General features: G+C 48.5%; 2 protein-coding genes across 4 annotated transcripts in view; one reads left to right on the top strand and one right to left on the bottom strand.

The window, feature by feature from the left end:
• Positions 1-3,916, bottom strand: part of paqr8 (progestin and adipoQ receptor family member VIII) — a 35,516-nt gene extending 31,600 nt beyond the window's left edge. The window contains exon 1 of one of the 3 annotated variants that reach the window (XM_059985441.1): positions 3,876-3,916. The gene's annotated coding sequence lies outside the window, so the exon portion shown is untranslated. Of the gene's footprint in view, positions 1-909; positions 1,054-3,875 lie in introns of those variants that run through there. The other 2 variants (XM_059985443.1, XM_059985442.1) reach the window with 2 other exon arrangements.
• A 102-nt stretch (positions 3,917-4,018) lies between these two features.
• Positions 4,019-23,424, top strand: part of mcm3 (minichromosome maintenance complex component 3) — a 75,885-nt gene continuing 56,479 nt past the window's right edge. The window contains exons 1-4 of the mRNA XM_059985439.1: positions 4,019-4,140; positions 9,340-9,452; positions 12,842-13,050; positions 20,748-20,878. Coding sequence (XP_059841422.1) covers positions 4,069-4,140; positions 9,340-9,452; positions 12,842-13,050; positions 20,748-20,878 — 525 coding nt within the window. The 5' untranslated portion in view covers positions 4,019-4,068. The remainder of the gene's footprint in view (positions 4,141-9,339; positions 9,453-12,841; positions 13,051-20,747; positions 20,879-23,424) is intronic.

Genomic DNA, 23,424 nt, shown 5'->3' with positions numbered 1-23,424 from the left:
CCTTAATAATGGACACTGCCTTTCTGAGACACCGCTCCTTGAAGATGTACCCAGGATGGAGCTGACTAAATTTACAACCCTCTGCAGCTTCTTTCGGTCCTGTAAAGTAGCCCCCCCCGACCACCCCCCCATACCAGACAGTGATGCAGTCTGTCAGAATGCTCTCCACTGTACACCTATAGAAGTGTCTGAGTATTTTTGTTGACATAGCATCTTGACGAACAGCATCCTGGCAAGCTCAGCATTCAATGCCATCATCCCCTCAATAAGCTCCATGAGCTGGGCCTCATTGCCTCCCTGTGCAAGTGGACCTTGGATTTCCTCACTTACTCAGTCAGCTCAGATTGGCAACAACATCTCCTCCGCAATCTCCATCGGCACTGGTGCACCACAAGGCTGTGTGCTCAGCCCCTGCTCTAATCATTTTACACCTATAACTGTTTGGCTAAGCACAGCTCTGAAATAATAGCCAAGTTTGCTGATGCCACCACTGGAACAGGCTTAGTCAAAGGTTGCAAATGTTTCAAAGGTATATTGAAAGTCAGAGAAATGTATACAATATGCATCCTGAAATGCTTTTTCTTCACAAACATCCACGAAAACAGGGGAGTGCCCCAAAGAATGAATGAATGTTAGAACCCCAAAGCCCCCCCAGTTCCCCCCTTCCGCACGTAAACAGCAGCAAAGCAACGATTCCCCCCCCCCCCCCCACCGGCAAAAAAAAGCACTGACACCCGTCACCGAGCACTGACGCGTGCGGCAAAAGCAACAGCAAAGACTTGCAGTGCTCCAAGGACTCCATTGTTCACCCAGCATTCGACATATCACGGGCTCTCTCTCTCTCTCCCTAATGAGGGAGAACGAGATGACCATTTCACAGCGAGAGGGGAGACATAACAAACAACTCACTGGTTTATGAAGTCAAAGGTCCATTATGTTGCTTTTTTCGAGCTCTGCGCCCAAAGATCTCAGGTCTCTGGGCACACAGCCAAAGAGTTTCCAGCTCCCATGACACATCTGTCCCGGACACCAACCTTGGATCCACCCGTCTCCAGAGCCCTGAGATTCTAGGCCTCCAAAGGCGAGCTGAACTCTTAGGTCGGGCCCTCGGTGTGCTGAACAACGGCCAGACCTGAAACCCCGAGAGCGGGTCCCATTCCCGCAAAGAACCGTAGTCAGTGTGTAACTCCAGGTCAGGGTCTTCAAAAGAAACCAGAAAGGGAAAAATAGAGATATTTTTATAGAGAATATAGACAACTCTTCATCTCATGTTCTCAATATTTATTGCTTATTTATTTATCATTATTAGAAACATAGAAAGCCTACAGCACAATACAGGCCCTTCAGCCCACAAAGCTGTGCCGAACATGCCCTTACCTAAGAAATTACCTAGGGTTACCCATAGCCCTCTATCTTTCTGAGCTCCTGCGGTGAACTACATATACCTGTCTGGACACGCCCCTTCCCCCCCCCCACCCCGCTGATTGCTCCTGTGGCTCCTCCCACAGACCCCTGTATAAAGGCGATTGGAGGCACTGCTCCTCCCTCAGTCTCCAGGATGTTGTGTGATGGTCTCTTGCTGCTGACGGTGCTTCCTTCCAGCTAATAACAGCCTATCTCACCTCACGTCTCCGAGTGTTATTGATGGTGCATCAGCTCTATATATCTGTCCAGGAGTCTCTTAAAAGACCCTATCATATCCACCTCCACCACCATCGCCAGCAGTCCATTCCATGCACGCACCACTCCCTGCGTAAAAAGACTTATCCCTGACATCTCCTCTGTACTTACTTCCAAGCACCTTAAACCTGTGTCCTCTTGTGTTAGTCATTTCAGCCCTGGGAAAAAAGCCTCTGACTATCCACACGATCAATGCCTCTCATCATCTCGTACACCTCTATCAGGTCACCTCTCATTCTCAGTCGCTCCAAGGAGAAAAGGCCGTGTTCACTCAAACTGTTTTCATAAGGCAAGCTCCCCAATCCAGGCAACATCCTTGTAAATCTCCTCTGCACTCTTTCTGTGGCTTCCACATCCTTCCTAAGTGGGGTCTGACCAGGCTCCTATATAGCTGCAACATTATTTCTTCTGCGTGTATTTGCAGTTTGTTGTCTTCTGCGGTCTGGTTGAACGCCCTAGTTGGGTGGTCTTTCAGGTATGGTTATCATTCTACAGAATTATCGAGTATGCCAAGAAGAAAATAGTTGGTTATATATGTACTTCGATAATAAAATTTACTTCGAACTTTGATATGTGCCCTGTGCTGCTGATGGCTGTTGGTACTGTGTTTTTTGCATCTTGCTGTGAGAGGAGCTCTGCTTTGTTTGGCTGTAATTATGAATATACAAGTATGGCTGAATGACAATTCAACTTGAACTTGATTTGAATAAGCAAGTATGTTGCAGGCTGCCAGCTGCCCTGGAACTTCCGGCTCGAAGCCCTTTGGTCGGGTTCCTGCTCTGGTTACAGCGGTAAAGTGACTTCAGTGTCATCCTGTGTGTTGGAGTGAACGATCCCTCTCCACCTTCCCATCGACCTCCTCGTCCATCCCGGTTGGTCCTACACAAATGAAGATACTGATCCTTAAGAGAACCCATTCTCATCCCACCTAACTTTTGTTCTTCTTTTACCTGTTTCATGAGGAGTTTGAGGAGGCATGGTAGTAACCAAAGACTTGCAAATTTCTACAGATGTACCACGGAGAGCATTCTAACTGGTTGCTCCACCGTCCGGTTTGGAGGGGCCACTGCACAGGATCGGAAAAAACTGCAAAAGTTGTAAACTCAACACCTATCTTCCCCAGTCTCCAGGAACCTTCAAAAGACGATGCCTCAAAAATGTGGCATCCATCATCAAGGACTCTCCTTACCCAGGATATGCCCTCTTCTCATTGCTAGACTCACACTTATCACGAACATCTCAATATATATTTTCTTTTTTTGATCTTTCTTTGCACTACTTATTTATATATATATATATAGATATTTCTTATTGTAGTTTATAATTTTTATCTATTGCGCTGCCCTGCTGCCGAACAACATGTTTCACGACGTATGCAACCGCTGAATCTCCTGTGCTTATGCTACTAAACCTGATTCAAGCCCTTTGTGTCGAACTAATTAACACAAAAGCTAACATGGAAAGGTTTTGTCTGCATGTGATCCAGACAGATCATACCATGCACCAGTACTGGAAATCCAAGCCACACACACAAAATGCCGGAGGAACTCAACAGGCCAGGCAGCATTGATGGAAAAAAGCACAGTTGACCTTTCAGGCCAAGGCCCTGGATTACTATACCAGAAAATCTCTTTCAGGGATGCCTACCCTGAAGAAGCTTAAATCTTCCCAGTCCTACTAAAGTGTCTCGGCCCGAAAGGTCGACTGTACTCTTCCATTGATTCTGCCCGGCCTGCTGAGTTCCTCCAGCATTTTGTGTGTTATAGAAAAGTGTTAAAATACAGCTACAGAGAAAGTGCATGCAATCAATGGCTACAGTGAGGTCGATTGGGAGATGAAGAATTCAGCTTTGTTGTGAGAGGATCTCTCCAAGAGGGGTTCAGCAACACTTATTACCCCTTAACCGCCAGAGGGGATAACTTCACTCAACTCACAGGCACTCTTCATCGCATGTCCTCGATATTTAATGCTTATATATTTATTATTATTTATTTTCTTTGTACTTGCACAGGTTGTTGCCTTTTGCACATTGTTTATCGTTCTTGTGTGCTGTTTTTGAACTGGTTTTGTTCTGTTTCTTAGCACTTACTGTACATAACCGCAAGAAAATTACTTCAAGATAGTATATAGTGACATATATATTTTAATAATGAATGGAACTTTTCTGAAAGTAGGATTTAAGAAGGAATACGTACATGAAGGCTTCAGAAGCGCCGGACCAGTGGGCGGGGCTGCGACGTGACGTACAGAATCTCCGTCATACGCTATGACGAATAACACGAATTCACCCTCCGATTGGTGCAGCGTCTTACCCGCCAGATATGCTAATTTGCGGGGGCGCGCTTGCCACGTGACCCGGCGTTTGGCGCGAAAAGCTGAAGCTGGAAGATGGGGACCATGGCGGACGAGCCGGCTCTGAGGGAGGCGCAGCGGGAGTACCTGGACTTCCTGGACGACGAGGTGCGCCGGGGAGGGCCCGGGCCCGGGGAGAGGGTCCGCGGGGTTCAGTTCGGTGTGACACTGGGGGTCGGAGGCCTGGGCCCCGGGGAGAGGGTCCGAGGGGTTCAGTTCAGTTCGGTGTGACACTGGGGGTCGGAGGCCTGGGCCCCGGGGAGAGGGTCCGAGGGGTTCAGTTCAGTTCGGTGTGACACTGGGGGTCGGAGGCCTGGACCCCGGGGAGAGGGTCCGAGGGGTTCAGTTCAGTTCGGTGTGACACTGGGGGTCGGAGGCCTGGGCCCCGGGGAGAGGGTCCGAGGGGTTCAGTTCAGTTCGGTGTGACACTGGGGGTCGGAGGCCTGGGCCCCGGGGAGAGGGTCCGAGGGGTTCAGTTCAGTTCGGTGTGACACTGGGGGTCGGAGGCCTGGGCCCCGGGGAGAGGGTCCGAGGGGTTCAGTTCAGTTCGGTGTGACACTGGGGGTCGGAGGCCTGGGCCCCGGGGAGAGGGTCCGCGGGGTTCAGTTCAGTTCGGTGTGACACTGGGGGTCGGAGGCCTGGGCCCCGGGGAGAGGGTCCGAGGGGTTCAGTTCAGTTCGGTGTGACACTGGGGGTCGGAGGCCTGGGCCCCGGGGAGAGGGTCCGCGGGGTTCAGTTCAGTTCGGTGTGACACTGGGGGTCGGAGGCCTGGACCCCGGGGAGAGGGTCCGAGGGGTTCAGTTCGGTGTGACACTGGGGGTCGGAGGCCTGGGCCCTGGGGAGAGGGTCCGAGGGGTTCAGTTCAGTTCGGTGTGACACTGAGGGTCGGAGGCCTGAGCCCCGGGGAGAGGGTCCGAGGGGTTCAGTTCAGTTCGGTGTGACACTGGGGGTCGGAGGCCCCGGGGAGAGGGTCCGAGGGGTTCAGTTCAGTTCGGTGTGACACTGGGGGTCGGAGGCCTGGGCCCCGGGGAGAGGGTCCGAGGGGTTCAGTTCAGTTCGGTGTGACACTGGGGGTCGGAGGCCTGGACCCCGGGGAGAGGGTCCGCGGGGTTCAGTTCAGTTCGGTGTGACACTGGGGGTCGGAGGCCTGGGCCCCGGGGAGAGGGTCCGAGGGGTTCAGTTCGGTGTGACACTGGGGGTCGGAGGCCCCGGGGAGAGGGTCCGAGGGGTTCAGTTCGGTGTGACACTGGGGGTCGGAGGCCTGGGCCCCGGGGAGAGGGTCCGCGGGGTTCAGTTCAGTTCGGTGTGACACTGGGGGTCGGAGGCCTGGGCCCCGGGGAGAGGGTCCGAGGGGTTCAGTTCAGTTCGGTGTGACACTGGGGGTCGGAGGCCTGGACCCTGGGGAGAGGGTCCGAGGGGTTCAGTTCAGTTCGGTGTGACACTGGGGGTCGGAGGCCCCGGGGAGAGGGTCCGAGGGGTTCAGTTCAGTTCGGTGTGACACTGGGGGTCGGAGGCCTGGGCCCCGGGGAGAGGGTCCGAGGGGTTCAGTTCGGTGTGACACTGGGGGTCGGAGGCCTGGGCCCCGGGGAGAGGGTCCGAGGGGTTCAGTTCAGTTCGGTGTGACACTGGGGGTCGGAGGCCAGGACCCCGGGGAGAGGGTCCGCGGGGTTCAGTTCAGTTCGGTGTGACACTGGGGGTCGGAGGCCTGGGCCCCGGGGAGAGGGTCCGAGGGGTTCAGTTCAGTTCGGTGTGACACTGGGGGTCGGAGGCCTGGGCCCCGGGGAGAGGGTCCGCGGGGTTCAGTTCGGTGTGACACTGGGGGTCGGAGGCCAGGACCCCGGGGAGAGGGTCCGAGGGGTTCAGTTCAGTTCGGTGTGACACTGGGGGTCGGAGGCCAGGACCCCGGGGAGAGGGTCCGAGGGGTTCAGTTCAGTTCGGTGTGACACTGGGGGTCGGAGGCCCCGGGGAGAGGGTCCGAGGGGTTCAGTTCAGTTCGGTGTGACACTGGGGGTCGGAGGCCCCGGGGAGAGGGTCCGAGGGGTTCAGTTCAGTTCGGTGTGACACTGGGGGTCGGAGGCCTGGGCCCCGGGGAGAGGGTCCGAGGGGTTCAGTTCAGTTCGGTGTGACACTGGGGGTCGGAGGCCTGGACCCCGGGGAGAGGGTCCGAGGGGTTCAGTTCAGTTCGGTGTGACACTGGGGGTCGGAGGCCTGGGCCCCGGGGAGAGGGTCCGAGGGGTTCAGTTCAGTTCGGTGTGACACTGGGGGTCGGAGGCCTGGGCCCCGGGGAGAGGGTCCGAGGGGTTCAGTTCAGTTCGGTGTGACACTGGGGGTCGGAGGCCTGGGCCCCGGGGAGAGGGTCCGAGGGGTTCAGTTCAGTTCGGTGTGACACTGGGGGTCGGAGGCCTGGGCCCCGGGGAGAGGGTCCGAGGGGTTCAGTTCAGTTCGGTGTGACACTGGGGGTCGGAGGCCCCGGGGAGAGGGTCCGAGGGGTTCAGTTCAGTTCGGTGTGACACTGGGGGTCGGAGGCCTGGGCCCCGGGGAGAGGGTCCGAGGGTTTCAGTTCAGTTCGGTGTGACACTGGGGGTCGGAGGCCTGGACCCCGGGGAGAGGGTCCGAGGGGTTCAGTTCAGTTCGGTGTGACACTGGGGGTCGGAGGCCTGGGCCCCGGGGAGAGGGTCCGAGGGGTTCAGTTCAGTTCGGTGTGACACTGGGGGTCGGAGGCCTGGGCCCCGGGGAGAGGGTCCGAGGGGTTCAGTTCAGTTCGGTGTGACACTGGGGGTCGGAGGCCTGGGCCCCGGGGAGAGGGTCCGAGGGGTTCAGTTCAGTTCGGTGTGACACTGGGGGTCGGAGGCCTGGGCCCCGGGGAGAGGGTCCGAGGGGTTCAGTTCAGTTCGGTGTGACACTGGGGGTCGGAGGCCCCGGGGAGAGGGTCCGAGGGGTTCAGTTCAGTTTGGTGTGACACTGGGGGTCGGAGGCCTGAACCCCGGTCTAGACCATAACGCCATGAGATATTGGAGCAGAACCAGGCCGCTTGTCCTCGCCCACCCCTTCTCTCCCGATCGCGCTACCCCAGGGAGCTGAAGGCACACGCACTCAGTTTCATCAGATTTCAATATTTCGCGCTCTCTGCACCACATCGTTTGTTTACATGTATTCCAAATGAAAATGCATGTGTTGCACTGTACTGCTGCCATAAAGCGGCATTTCAGCCACAGTTAACTTGATTCTGAAACACTCTAGTTGGGGCCGCTTCCTGGTGCGTGTTTTCTGCATCTGTGTTAGTTGGATCCTTGGGCTCTGGGTAAACGAAGGCCAGTTAATCCCTCAATTTTCTCAGTTCATCTTGGCTGCAGCTCTGGCCATTAGTTAAATAGTTTGGCCACAACCCCTTGTGTCCGTCCTGCTTGTCAGTATCCTGACCTGTGTCTTTGGTTCTTGGCATAACTCCCAAATTTCCTGTCATCAATTTCATTTCTATTGTCATCTGACCGTACATATGTAGATCCAAGCAATGTTTCTCTGGACCATGGTACACCCACAATACATACATCACACAGCACATAAACCAAATATTTCCATCAATGCGTTAATAAAATATCACTCAGAATGCATGTGGAGCACAGCACAGGAAAACAATAAACAGCTCACTGTCCTGGTGATGAGACCTCAGTGGTGACAGGGTATCCATTAGTCTCACAGCCTGAGGGAAGAAGCTGTAATCCAGTCCTGATGCTGCTGTACCTCCTTACTGGTGAGAGTGGGTAGTTTTGGAACGACCTTTTCATCAGCATCTTTGTGTTGTGTGCTCAGGTCCTGCCACCTGCCACCCTTGGTCAGAGTGTGGATGCAGTTGAAAGATGTTGGAAACATAGAAATCGTACAGCACAATACAGGCCCTTCGGCCCACAATGCTGTGCCGAACATGTCCTTTAGAAATTACCTTGGGTTGCCGTCTATTTTTTAAGGTCCATGTACCTATCCAGGAGACTCTTAAAAGTCCCACCACCGTCACCAGCAGCCCATTCCACGCACTCACCACTTACCCCTGACATCTCTGTTCCTACTTCCAAGCACCTTAAAGCTGTGCCCTCTTGTGTTAGCCATTTCAGCCCTGGGGAAAAAGCCTCTGATTATCCACACAATCTATACCTCATCATCTTCTACACCTCTAGCAGGTCACCTCTCATCATCCGTTGCTCCAAGGAGAAAAGGCTGAGTTCACTCAACCTATTCTCATAAGGTACACCCTCCAATCGAGGCAACATCCTTGTAAATCTCTGTACCCTTTCTATAGTTTCCACATCCTTCCTGTAGTGAGGCAACCAGAACTGAGCACAGTACTCCAAGTGGGGTCTGACCAGGGTCCTATATAGCTGCAACACTACCCCTCGATTCCTAAACTCAGTCCCCCATTGATTAAGGTATGACTTAGCCAGAGTCAGCCTGTGCAGTATCTTTGAGTGCCCTATGGACTCGGATCCCAAGGTCCCTCTTCTTTCCTACCTCTTGGCCAATAATATGGACAGATGGCATTTGTTCTGTTCCTGTCATCTTGTATAATGATGGATGATCCCCCCCCACCCTTTCATTTTCCCACTCTGGCCTCGTACTACTACTTCTCACCTCTTTCCCCCACCCTCCTCTGTAACACTCTTCTTTCTCTTTCTCACATGATCCACTCTCTGATAGATTCCTTTTCCACCTCTGTGTTCTTTTCCAGAGACGCTGCCTGGCCTACTCAGTTCCTCCTGCATCTTGTGTATGTTGCTTTGGATTTCCAGCATTTGCAGAATCTCGTGTATAATATCATGTTATGTACATATCCTGAAATGTGGTGTTTTGTGGCAGCAGTGTATAACATATACGTGCTGTAATTTATAGTTTTATTAGAAAAAGTACTAAAAGAGGAAAAGGTATTGCTGTGGTGTACATTGGCTCATTGCCCATCAGAAATCTGATGGGGGAAGAAGCTGCTCCTGACATGTTGAGTATCTGTCCTCAGGCTCCTGTAACTCCTTATTGGTAGAGGGCATGCCCTGAGTGATTGGGGGCCTTAATGATGTTGCTTTCTTGAGGCATCAACTTTTGATGGTGCCTGGATGTGCGGGAAGTTTGTGCCCATGATGGCTGAGTTTCCAACTTTCTGCAGCCTTTACCAATTCTGTGCAGTAGTCCTCTCCCCGCCCACACCCCCCCCCCCCACGACGGTGATGCAACTAGTTGGAGCACTCTCCATAGTCCGTTGGTATCTAAGATGATGCTAAGCTTGCAGCTGCAAAAATAATTTGTTTTGAAATGTTTTTACAGCAAGATCAGGGGATTTATCAGAGCAAGGTGAGCGATATGATCAATCAAAACTTGTACCGACTGATTGTCAACATTAATGATCTTCGCAGAAAGAACGAGAAAAGAGCTCATCAGTAAGTATGTAGATGCTGGAAGTATCTTGCAGAATATCTTGTGTTTATGATGTTGGATTCTGATTTTTTTAAATCCAGGTTCTTTCACAAGTCAGGGAAGAGGCACAAATCTTGTTGCTTCATGATCATTTTATTAAGACCATAAGACATGGGAACAGAATTAGGTCATTTGGCTGATCAAATCTGCTTTGTCATTCAATCAAGGCTGATCCTTTTCTCTCCTCCTCAGCCCAACTCCTGGCCTTCTCCCGGTAACCTTTGCTGCCTGGGCCGGTCAAGAAACTATCAATCTCTACTTTATACAGATCTAACAACATGCCCTGTGTTTAAAAAAAATTCCACATATTCACCACCAAAGAGATTTTTCTGCATCTGTTTTAAATGGCATCCCTCTATCCGGAGGCTGTGCCCTCTTGTCCTAGACTCCCCCACCATGGAGAAACGTCCTTTCTACATCTACCACCTTGGCCTTTCAATATTCAAAGTTTCAATGAGATCCACCCTCATCCTCCTAAATTCCAGCAAGTACAGGCCCAGAGCTATCAAACGCTCCTTGTATGATAATCCTTTCATTCCCTGAATCATCCTTATAAACTGCCTCTGGACCCTCTCCAAAGCCAGCACGTCTTTTCTTGGATAAGGAGCCCAAAACTGTTCACAATACTCAAGGTGAGGCCTCACCAGTGCCTTATAAAGCCTCAGCATCACATCCCTGCTCTTGTATTCTAAACCTCTTGAATGAATGCTAACATTGCATTTGCCTTCCTCACCGCCAGCTCAACCTACAAGTTAACCTTTACGGTGTTCTGCACATGAACTCACAAGTCCCTTTGTATCTCAGATTTTGGGTTTTCCCTCCTTTTAGAAAATAGTTTGCATATTTATTTTGACTACCAAAGTGCATGACCATGCATTTTCCAATATGGTATTTTATTTGCCACTCTTTTGCCTATTCTCCTAATCTCCTAAGTCCTTCATCAGCCTTCCTGTTTCCTCAACCCTACCTGCCCCTCCACCAATCTTTGTATCTTCCGCAAACTTGGCAACAAAGCCATCTATTCCATTATCTCAATCATTGATATACAGCATAAAAAGAAGTGGTCCCAACACCGACCCCTGTGGAACACCACTAGTCACTGGCAGCCAACCAGAAAAGGGTCATTCACTGCCTTCTTCCAATCAGCCTATGTTGTAATCACGCTAGCAACTTCCCTGTAACACCATGGGCTCACAACTTGATAAGCAGCCTCATGTGTGGCATCTTGTCAAAATCCTTCCGAATATCCAATTGTACAACATCCACTTTATCTATCCTACATGTAATCTCAAAGAGTTCTGACACAGTATACAACCTGGGCATTCAGCTCCCAACTACAATCACTTTCAGTCACGATTCAGTGAAGGCCACATTATACCTGACGATCTGTAAACACTAATAGAATGAAGAAATTCAGAGCAGAAGCTTGTAGCAGAAACATTAAAGACTAAACTGATGTGCCAAGAAGATGATGGTGCCTCTCTGAGATTAGCGATTTTGTACCACGGAGACGAGGAAACAGTCCATTCAAATTTGTAGGTAAAGTCTCCAGATTAACCTGGAGGTTGGGTCCAGTATTCCTGCAGGCAGGTTTGCAAGTGCTGGTTTGACCAAATTTGACGGGTGTGGGAACTGGAATGATGGGGGGCATTTTGTATACAAATAGATGCAGTGTGTAGTGAAACTGAGGAAGAACAAGGAGATGATAGGGCAAAGTTGCTGTGTAACATTGGGCAACGATCTAAGAGGGTGAATTCAGGACTGAAGCGGATACTAGCAGGGATGACTGCAGTTTCAGGGGACAGTTCAGAAGGTGCAGGAATGTTACTACGGAAGATGAAGTGTTCTGAAGAGAGGGTGAGGCAAGGGAAGGTAACGACAGCATAAAAGCAAAGGTGAGGACATCCGGTACAATGCAGTAAATATCAGTGGGGACTTAGAGGATTGTGAAGCTGCTTAAAACCAGCAAAAAGTTGCATGTTGGAATTCTTTGAGGAAGTAACAAGCAGGACAGGAAAAGGAGAGTCAAATCAGTGGATGTTGTTTACTTGGATGTTCACAAATGTAAACAGCATGAAACTTATCAATCCAAGTGTTAAAATGAGCTACCAGCACAAATGATGCCTGCAAGCTCGATTTCAACGTTTAAGAAAAGTTTGGATAGTAGGAGCACAGAGGGCTATGGTTCTGGTGCAGTTTAAATGGCTCTGATATTCATTTTCTTGTGGGCATTCAATGTAAATACAAAGAAACACAATAGAATCAATGAAAGGGGGCACGCAAGACGGACAAACAACCAATGTGCAAAGACAACAAATTGTACAACTACAAAAAGGATTTAAAATGCAAGCAATAATTAGCAAGAACAAGAAATGAAAAGTCTTTGAAAGTGAATCCGTAGGTTGTGGAACGTTTCAGTGATTGTGCCAGTGAGGCTGAGTGTAGTTCTGGTTTTGGTTGACAGGAGGATCTGTTCCTTTACTTGCTGATGTGAGTCCTGAGGTGTCCTTTTCACTGCGGCTGCCGGGGGGTGGTAGTGGCAAAAAGCCACCACGATCTGGGAGGTGGGCTCTGGTAGATGCTGCTTTCCTGCGACAGCGCTCTGTGTAGATGTGTGTAATGGTGGGGATTGCTCTGCCCGTGATGGACTGGGCCGTACATGAGGCTGCTTAACAACTTAAGAGCCATTTCTATTATAGGAAATATACTAGCGTGGTTGGAAGATTGGCTTATTGGCAGGAGGGAAAAGTGTGGAAAAAAGGGGCCTTCTCTGGTTGGGTGCTAGTGACCAGAGAGTTTCCACAGTGGTCGGTGTTGGGACCGCTTAGCATTATATGTGAATCATTTGCATGATGGAATTGATGGTTTTGTGGCCAAGTTTGCGGATGATGCGAAGATGTGTAGAGGGGCAGGTAATGTGGAAGCAGCGAGGCTACAGGAGGACGGATTAGGAGAATGAGTGAACTAGTTGCAGATTGGAATATAGTGCAAGGTCATGCACTTTGGAAGGAAAGGCACAGACTATTTCCTAAACAGGAAGAAATTTCAAAATACTGTGCAAGAAAGGACTTGGGAGTCCTTGTGCAGTATTCTGTATGTAAGGAATCCGTCTGATCTCCCTGTGACTGTGGGTTTCCTCTGGGTGCTCCAGTTACCCTTTCACAGTCCAAAGGTCTCCCAGTTGGTAGGTTAATCGGTCATTGTAAATTATCCTGTGATTAGCCTGGTGTAAAATGGGTGGGTTGCTGTGTTGTGTGGTTCCTTGGGCTAGAAAGTTTTATGCTGTAAAATTAAAATGAAGTTCAGAATATTGATCCACAAATAACTGTTTACCTCTAATGCCCTCTCCTAGGCTACTGAACAACTCTTTCGAGGAGCTTTTGGCCTTTCAGCGTGCTTTGAAGGACTTTGTTGCTTCCATCGATGCCACCTATGCCAAACAGTTTGAGGACTTCTACATTGGCCTGGAAGGCAGCTTTGGCTCCAAGCATGTCAGTCCACGTACCTTGACCTCGCGTTTCCTCAGCAACATTGTCTGTGTGGAGGGGATTGTGGTCAAATGTAAGTCCTTATTTGTGTTGCCTTTGATCTTGCTGGTTCACGGTGTGAGAATGGATATAGAAAAGTGGCCTCCATTGGGGTCAAAAATGGCTGTTGCATCCTGGCTGTCTATGATGTGCAAGCCAGGGCAGAATGATATGGAGAGCAAATTGTTGCCATTACAGCTGATGAACCCAAAGAAACAGCAGAGACCAGTACAGTTCGGCACAGGGTTTGCAGTCAGCGGTAATTGCAACCTAGGATTGCGTTAAGGATGCTAGCTCCAGATTTTTACTTGGAGTTTACTCCCAAAGCCTTCCCCGTCTGTTCCACATCTGTTTTCCTTCCAGTTGAGTTGCCAACCATGGCTAACAAGCCCCGTCTGCCCAAAGTGACTAGTTTTAAGGTGCCAGTAACCAGTCTTTGCCTCTTCTGTCAGGAAAAGTGTTTAGCAGGTCTTAGTTAAGCTCAGTAGCTGGACTTGGTTTTCAGAGGCTATTTGAAACTCACGCCATTGGGAGCATTTTATAGTTAGTGGGAGCCTGACCCCAGTACCCCCTCCCCTTGCCCAACTGTGACGATTTTAAAGAACCATACAAAATGTATTGTACAATTTTCATGACCCCTGAAAACGTACAAGGAAGTTGGTGAGAAATATAGGGAGGAACAGAATTAGGATTAGTCTTTAAAATGGTAGTGAATGTACTTGATGGTTGACTTTAGATCAAAAGAACATAGAACATTTACAAGGATGTTGCTGGGACTTGACAGCCTGAGTTACAGGGAAAGGTGGAGTCGGTTTGGACTTTATTTCCGAGAACCCAGGAGAATGAGAGGTGATTTGATAGTGGTATACAAAATTAAGAGGGGTATAGATAGGGTAACTACAAGCAGGTAGTATGAGACTACAATTAGTGGTCATGGGTTAAGGGTGAAAGGTGAAAAGTCTAAGGGAAACATCTTCACAGTGTGGTGGGGTGTGGAATAAGCTGCTGGTGGGTGTGGCTTCGATTGGAACATCTAAGTTTGGATAGGGACATGGAAGGGAGGGTTATGGTCCAGGTTCCAGTCATTGTGACTATACAGAGTGTTGGCCCTGCACTAACTAGGTGCTGTAGCGCTCTGATTTGAGAACCTGCATGGTGAATCTTCCTGATCTGCAGTCTGCCCTGTGGGACATGTATGGAGTCTGTGCATGACCAGTTTCCACACTGGTCCTGGTTTGAGCTGCATCGATCTGTGAAAAGTTGCACAGCAGTTCTGTCAATTGGTTCCTGTGGCTTTTGGCAACTTGGTTCAATGTCAGAAATCTTTCTCAAGATCTAATTAATGGTAGCCTGGGCATCAAAATGCCTTGAGTCAAACATAATGACTTGCAACACTACAGCTTAGTACTGGTTCTTCAGCCCACAATTCTATGCTGTTCTTTTCACCTATTCCGAGATCAATCTAACCCGCAATTCTCGACATAGGTCTCCATTTTCTATTATCCACATGCCTATCTAAGAGTGTAAGTCTCCCTAATGTATCTGCCTGTATCACCACCCCAGCAGTGAAGTTCATGCCCCCACCATCTTGTGTATTACTAAAACTGGAATCCCTCCCCAAATCACCTTAAAATGTTGTCCCCTCATATTAGCTATTTCCACCCAGGGAAAAAGTCTCTGGCTGTCGACTCAGTCTCTGCTTCTGTCATATTGTACATCTCTATCGAGTCATCTCTTGTCCTCCTCCACTCCGAAGAAAAGCCCTCGCTCTCAGAACCTATGCTCGTTAGACATGCTGTCTAATCATCCTGATACATTTCCACTCACCCTCTCCAAAGCTTCCACATCCTTCCTGTAACCAGGCGATTATATTAACTTTTTTTTTAGAGTGGCAGAGTTTTTTGGACCATGAATGTCAGTGATTTTGTTTTGGCATTTCACTGTTATTGTTGGCTTGCTCCTCTGATTTGGATAGATACTTTTGTGCACACTGACAACCATGTGGAGCATTCTGGAAGTCAGAGCCGGGTCTGTTTGGAGCACCTAGACAACAGTGAAGCATAACGTCAGGCCATTGTATACCGATTACAGCTCGGTTTTCAATGCCATCACCCTCTCAGTATTAATTACTGAGCTTACACATCCCTCTGCCACTTACTCATGGGGAGACCAGAATCACTACAGATGGTGATAATGTCTGAATGCTGTTTCCCTGCCATCATCTCATTTCAGCCCATGAGCACTGTTATCCTTTCTTTGCACTAATTGTTTCATGAATTATAGTCAGTACTGCAGTACGGAAACAGTCCCTTTGGCCCATCCAATCCATGCTGGCGTTATTCTGATGACTCATCAACGCACAACTGGACCATTACCCCCCCCCCCCATACAACCCCCATCTATGTATCTATCCAAACCTCTTAAATCTTGGATCCGCCACTTCTGCTGTCTGCTCATTCCACACACTCACCACCTCTGAGTGAAGGTGCTCCCCTTACGCGTTTCACCTTTCATCCTTAATCTGTAATCTCTCGTTCTAGTTTCACCCAACCTCAGTGGAGAAAACCTGTTTCCATTTACCCTATTTATACCCCTCATAATTCTGTGTACCCCTATCAAATCTCCCCTCGTTCTCCTACATTCCAGTGAGTAAAGTTGTAACCTGTTCATTGTGGTTTATAATTTGTTGTGATTTGCACCGTACTGCTGGGTGGTGGGATGGAAACTCGACTATCAAAGAAGAGTAACATCTCCTTCCCTCTGCTGGCCTGCACGTCACCCACCCATGGTCAGGGTGCAGCACCTGCTGATTTCCACCATTCGGGTCATGTGGAGCCATGGGAGTAGCCATGGTGGATTGTTGTATGAGCACCTGGTGCATATCACAAGTTCTGGTTATGCGACCTCTGAGGCCAGGCTGATAATCTCTGAGAAGTATTGATAATGGCTGGGGTCACCAGTTTTGTAAAGACTGCCCAGAAGGAAGGCAGTGTCAAACCTCTTCCATTGGGAAGTTTGCCGAAAATAGTCATGGTCATGGGACCATGTTGCAACACAGCACAGAATGATGATGACTGCTGCAAAATAACACAATTTCACCACATCAAGTCAGTGATAATAAATCTGATAGGACCAGCGCACTACCCCTGACCACAGTCCCACTGCCTGCAAATGAACTGCAGTTAATCCCCTGGCAGTCAGCACTACCCCAAACCAGGACTTCTGCCACCGAGAAGGGGCTGTGTCTGGGAACACTGCTGCCTGTCCTCCCATCCTGATGGCAACGGAACTCTGCTCTTTATTGCATATAAATCTTGAAAGGTCCCCCCCCCCAACTCAGATGCACTGTGGATGGAGTTGTTCAGGATGTCTCAGTTCTCGAGATGTTCTCGAGACGACCGGGGATGCTGGCCTTGTGAGTGAAGCTCACACCTTAAAGCTGAACGAGTTGCCCAAGGGTTTTGGACACGTGCTATGATCTCATGACTCCACAAGGGGATGTTCAGCAGCTTCCCCAAGCTGGTTAGATCTTCCAAAGGTTCTTCTCTGAAAGTAATTTGAGCGATTAATCGTCTGGTGAAATGGGTAACTTTGCTATAAATCTCTGTCCTGGGGTTGGAGGTGTGTTTGTGCGTGGGGCTCTGGGAAAGGGGTGTTCTTGTTTTCTTCTGAACGTTGAAGCATCAGAAGTTTGGCTTGATTTCTCACATCTCCAGAGCTCATGAGAAGTGTTCACCACCCCACCTGGAAGTTTTCATGTTTTGTTATTTACAATGAATCACAGTGGATTAAATTGACACTGATCAACAGAAAGGACACTTACATGTCAAATTGAGAACAGATTGGTCTAAGTTTATTACATTTATTAAACACAAAATAACTGATTCCAGAATTACTCATCTCCCTCAAGTTAGTATTTAGTAGATGCACCTCTGGCAGCGATTACAGCCTTGAGTCTGTGTGGACAGGTCTCTATCAGCTTTGCACATCTGCACACTGCAATTTTCTCCCATTCTTTACAAAACTGCTCAAGCTCTGTCAGATTGCATACGGATTCTGAGTGAACAGGCCTTTTCCAGTCCAGTCACATTCTCAATTGGATTGAGGTCTGGACTCTGACTTGGCTGCTCCAAGTCATTGACTTTGGCTTTTAAGCCATTCCTGTGTAGCTTTGTCTTTATGCTTAGTGTCATTGTCTTGCTGGAAAACAGATCTCCCAAGTCACAGTTCTCTTGCCGACTATATCAGATTTTCCTCCAGGATTTCCCTGGATTTTGCTGCTTTCATTTTACCCTCTACCTTCACAAGCCTTCCAGGGCCTGCTGCAGTGAAGCATCCCCACAGTGTGATTCAGCCACCACCGTGCTTCACAGTAGGGGTGGTGTGGTTTGATGTGCAGTGCTTGGCTTATGCCAAACATAGCGTTTAGTCTAAACAAAAAGCTCGACTTTGGTTTAATTTGACTATAGAATCTTACAGCTGACTTCAGAGTCTGCCACGTGCCTTCTGACATTGTCTAGCTGAGGTTTCATGTGAGTTTTTTTTTGAACAGTGGCTTTCTCTTTGCCATTCTCCCATAAATCTGCGACCGGTGAAGCACCCAGGTAACAGTTGTTGTTTGTACAGTCTCTCCCATCTCAGCACTGAGGCTTGTAACTCCTCCAGAGTTGGCATAAGTCTCTTGGCCTCCCTCACTAGTCCCCGTCATGCACGGATTTTAGAGGATGACCTGCCCTAGGCAGATAGAGCACAGTACAGGCCCTTCGACCCACAATGCTGTGCAGACCCTTAAATCCTACCTCCCATATATCCCCCCACCTTAAATTCCTCCATATACATAGACCTATCCACACAGACTCAAGGCTGTAATTGCTGCCAAAGGTGCATCTACCAAATACTAACTTGCGGGAGTTGAGTAATTTTGGAATATAGATTTACGGCTATGCCACATTTTTTACATTTTTTGATGATTAACTGAACTATACTCCCAGGGATATTCAGTGATTTGAACATTTTCTTGGATCCATCTCCTGACTGGAGCTTTTTAATAACCTTTTCACAGAGTTGCGTGAAGTGTTATTTTGTCTTCATGATGTAGTTTTTCCCCAGGATACTGACTCACCAGTAGTTGGACCTTCCAGGCGTATTTTTACTACAGTCAATTGAAACACTTTAACTACACAGGGTAATCTCTATTTAACTAATTATGTGACTTCTAAAACCAGTTGGCTGCGCCAGTGATGATTTTGTATGTCATATTAAAGGGAGTGATGTTACATACCTCGTAACTGGGTGTCTTACCAGCAAAGATAGAAGTATCTGTTGGAGTCTGGTACGATTTTCAAAACAGTGTTTAAAACAGTCCTTGTTCCTCAGTCACTGAAGGTGAATGAGCAAGTGCAGCAGGCAGTGAAGAAGGCTAATGGAATGTTGGCCTTTATTACAAAGGGAATTGAGTACAAGAGCAAGGAAATCCTCTTGCATTTGTACAGAGCCCTGGTGAGACCACACCTGGAGTATTGTGTACAGTTTTGGTCTCCAGGGTTAAGGAAGGGCATCCTGGCCGTAGAGGAAGTGCAGCGTAGATTCACAAGGTTAATTCCTGGGATGTCTGGACTGTCTTACACAGAGAGGTTAGAGAGACTGGGCTTGTACATGCTGGAATTAAGGAGATTGAGAGGGGATCTGATTGAAACATACAAGATTATTAAGGGATTGGACAAGATAGAGGCAGGAAATGTGTTCCAGATGCTGGGAGAGTCCAGTACCAGAGGGCATGGTTTGAGAATAAGGGGTAGGTCATTTAGGACAGAGTTAAGGAAAAACTTCTTCTCCCAGAGAGTTGTGGGGGTCTGGAATGCACTGCCTCGGAAGGTAGTGGAGGCCAATTCTCTGGATGCTTTCAAGAAGGAGCTAGATAGGTATCTTATGGACAGGGGAATCAGGGGATATGGGGACAAGGCAGGAACCGAGTATTGATAGTAATTGATCAGCCATGATCTCAAAATGGCAGTGCAGGCTCGAAGGGCCGAATGGTCTACTTCTGCACCTATTGTCTATTAGTAAAATATACAAATCAATATCAACAATGCAAATATACAGATAATACACGTTAGCAATACTAAACCTAAAAGTGTGGGTATAATAATAAACAAGCTCTAATGAATTACCATGGGAAAGTATAAAGTTCAGTTCAGTTCATGTAGGTTGAGGTAGTTGGTTCTTTTGTTGCAACTGTTGGAGGGAGAGAGAGAGTGGGCGAGCAAACAGTGATTGCTACAGTCCTTTATGTTCTTGATCCGTTGATGTGTTGTGGCCATTCAGGTATGACCCCTCTCGACTTTAGCTAGACCGTTCTTCTATGGTGGACTCATCACCAAGGCAAGGGTGGACACCACACACAAGCCCCCTCGCTATAAACACTGAGTTAAAATTTGACCGATCTTTCGTTCGGTCTCCGATGCCCCACACCTTCTCGTGGGTTCCAACACTTAAGCGGTGCTCATTAGTGTGTCTCCTGGTGTGTCTGAGGGGTGACTCCCCAGACCTCACTTTTATCCCTACTCACGTGGTCTCAGGTGTCAATCAGTTTTGAATGGCTTAGCCCATCAAACTGGCTGTCCACTGAGGAATTTTAATGAACAGAATGGTACCAAGTAAACAATCCTTCTCCGGAGCCATAAGTCTTTCAGGAGTCATAACATGGTGGAACAACAAGTCTCTCTCCCCCGGTGTTATCTCTCCCTTATCTGAAGCAAATGTTCCAGTCCCAGTATGTTTTCCCTTTGTCTCTCTTTCTCTCTCATTAGCAGCGTGGTAACAGTAACAGTTTGTGATTCTACCGGGGGAGGGGGGGGGAGAGGGGAATATGGGCAACTCTGTACCCTTCTGCCCATCAGAGTTGTTCATCCCTCGTAACAGTGAATACTTATGTAATCAATTATTTCGTCTTGTATTTCTAATTACTTCAGATAACTTTGTAGAGATCTGTTTTCACTTCAACACCAAAGTCTTTTTCTGTTGATCAGTGTCAAATAAAGACAAATTAAATCCATTGTGATTTAATATTGTAAAACATGAAACTTCTGGTGGGTGGGGGGGTAAGAAATACTTTTTATAGACACTGTACATTGAAACATACAGTGAAATGCATCAACGACCAACACAGTCCGAGGATGAGCTGGGAGCAGACTGCAAGTCTTATCACACTTGCAGCACCAATATAGCATGCCCACAACTAACCCTAATCCACACAGCTTTGGAATATAGGAGGAAGCCTTACTTGCCCATTACCCTTCCTGGGGCATAGGTCGCCAACAGCAGCTTGCCATAGTTCTCTGCCCTGGGCTAGCCTTTCAAGTTATTCCGTCCCCTTCCTCTCTCAGGGAGATGTCTCTCGAGGTTCTGTTAACACTAGGTTTTTACAGGATGCATTTGCTGGCCCCTTGGCCAGGCTTGGGACTGTCCGTAGTGGAGTTGGAGACCAGAGCATCTGGCAGAAACCTACATGTGCACAGTGAGAGCACGGACCGTAGCAATATCATTACGCTTTTTCATGTGCTTTTTTAACCTACTGTAATTTATGGTTTTATTATCTATTACACTGTCTGCTGCAATGCAACAGGTTTCATTGAGTCCCTTAAGTTGTGCTGGTTGTTAATGAAAACCATGTATTTCATGCTTTGTGTCTGATAAATTGATGGAGCTAAGCCTGTTTTGTATCCTGTGTAGGTTCGCTGGTACGTCCGAAAGTTGTTCGAAGTGTCCACTATTGTCCTGCCACAAAGAAAACCATTGAACGCAAGTACACGGACATGACTTCTCTGGAAGCTTTCCCTTCCAGTGCCGTCTACCCAACAAAGGTGAGGCTGCTGGTGTACAGTGAGCATGGTTGTCCTGCTCTCCCATTTTCCCCCTCGGAGCTGGGAATGGTGGATCTGAAGTAACCCTTAATGAGAGCTGGTTGGAGTATTTCTGATAGAAAGTACACTCATTTCCACCTCCCTCATCAGAAGGTTTGAGGCAAGTAGGGTGAAGCATCTCAAAATAAAGCCGCTGTTCTGAAATGATTGTAGAATAGAGATAAATTATTATAAGTACAAAACAGAACAGTACTTCTCATTACAGCCCCTTCAGCCGACGATGTTGTGTCAGCCTTTTATCTATTGAGATACAGCGTGGAATAGGCCCATCGAACCACTCAACCCAGCAATCACCGGATTTAATCACAGCCTATTCATGGCAGCAGTGGGAATTGAACCCCGGTTGCCTGTACTGTAAACTGTTGCGCTAACCACTGCGCTACCACACCATCAACCTGCTAAAAACAATCTAACCCTTCCCTCCTGCGGAGCTTCAAATGTTTCTGCCTCTACCACCACCCCTAGTAGGGCATTCAGACATCCACCGCTCTATAAATTAAAAAAATTACAACTCACATTCCCCCAGTGTTGTATGAAAGGCAGTACTCAGCTCTTTCCTTGAACTGACTGCATCGCCGAGTACATTTCCGAGAGCTGATTCAGGGTCGTTGTTTTGAACTGTTCACTGTTATATTTTTCTGCACATGTTGGCTCACCGGCTCAGTCTTCCTTTTCCAGTTTTACCTCAGATTTCCAGTACCTGTAGCATTTCTGTTTTCATCACACACAATGCTAGAGGCACTGGGTTTTTTAACAGGCATATGTGGGTAAAATTTCTTTAATGTAGTAAAAGATTTTAATAAATGTATAAAAAGAATTATAATAAATATTACAAAATAGTGGAAAAGGACAGTAAAGAGTTAGTGTTCCTGGACCATTTAGAAATCTGGTGATAGAGAAGAAGCTATTCCTGAAGCGTTGAGTGTGTGTCCCAGGAACACTCCTCCCTAATGGAAACAATAAAAAAAGGGCATCCTGGAAATCTCGAATAACACACAACATGCTGGAGGAACTCAGCAGTCAAGTGCCATCTTGTGAGGAATGGAGTCATGGTCTTCAGACTCCTGTGCATCCACTTAGGCAGTTATGAGAAGCGGGCACGTGGGGTCCTCACTGATGGGTGCTACTTTTCTGAGGCACAGCCTTTTGACGAATGTTGTTGATGTTGAGGAGGCTAGTGCCCATGATGGGTTTGGCAGGTCAGGCAGCATCTATGGAGGGGAATTAAACAGTTAATGTTTCAGGCTGAGACCCTTTATCAGGACTGGAAAGGGAAGGGCAAGAAGGTGGGGGTCAGGGAGGGAGGACACACTGGCAGGTTTTAAGTAAAGCCAGCTAAGGGTGGAATTGAAATGGTAGAGAACAGGAAACCCTGTCTGACGGAGCAGAGGTGCTTGATAAAGTGGTGTCCGAAGCGATATGGGGTCTCACCGATGTAGAGGAGGCCTCGCCAGGACCACTGGATGCTTGACCCGGTGGCCAGATGGATAAATGGAGGGGGAGAAGCTGGGGATAGGTGGAAAAGGGCTGGAAAGAAGAAACCTGACAGGCGAGGTAGTGGGCCGTAGGAGAATGGGCAGGTGAAGGCAGCTTCCTGAAACAAAAACAAAATGGATATATAAATGGGAGCAGTTACCGCAATCGATATTCATACCATCAGGGTGGAGAATACCTGGGCGGAAGGTGGGGTGTTCTCTCCTTTTCCAGCTTATTTCATCACCCCCTTTCTCAACCCACTAACCCTGCTCCCTCTCTCTCCCCCCACCAAAAAAAAAACCTGGACTCAAGTATACCTGCCATCTTGTTCTCCTCTCTCTCCCCACCCACCACCACCTTCTTAACACCTCTTAATTTCTCATTCCTATAATTTTTCCAGTTCCCCTCCCTTCCTTTATTCCCCAGTCTGGTCTCTAGTGGCCCTCTTGCCTTCTGTAACACACACAACAGGCTGGAGGAACTTGGGTTAGGCAGCACTAGGGAACGGGATAAACAGTCGACCCTTCAGGACCAGAAAGGAAGGTGACAAATAAGGAGGTGGGTTGGGGATGCAGGACAGGACATGACGCATAGCCGTGGTAGCGAGTCTGGCTGGAGGGCAACACAGATGACAGGGAACGGTGAGAGAGGATTGAAAGGATTGAAAGTTTTCAGGGTAGACGTCCTGTGAAGAAGCTTCACAGTGGAGCAGTGAGTCTTTAACGCAAGAGAACCTGCAGATGCCGGAATGCAGCGCAGAACGCACAACGTGCTGGAGGATCTCAGCAGGTCAGGCAGCTTCCATGAGAATGAATAAACGGTCGATACTTCAGGCTGAGGCCCTTCATTAGGACTGGAAAGTAAGGGGGAAAGATGCCAGATTAAGGGGGGGAGGGGAAGAGGACAGTGGTATTCACTATAATATAGTGCTGGTGACGGTGACGGTGACCTGTGACGGTGGTGTGTCAGGCGTTTGTACGGTCTGCCTGGGACCGTGGTGTGTCGGGAGT

Source organism: Hypanus sabinus, chromosome 12, assembly GCF_030144855.1.
Source record: "Hypanus sabinus isolate sHypSab1 chromosome 12, sHypSab1.hap1, whole genome shotgun sequence".
NCBI lineage: Eukaryota > Metazoa > Chordata > Chondrichthyes > Myliobatiformes > Dasyatidae > Hypanus > Hypanus sabinus.
Note: the sequence above shows the minus strand (reverse complement) of the source record. Positions and strands in the feature narration are given on the sequence as shown.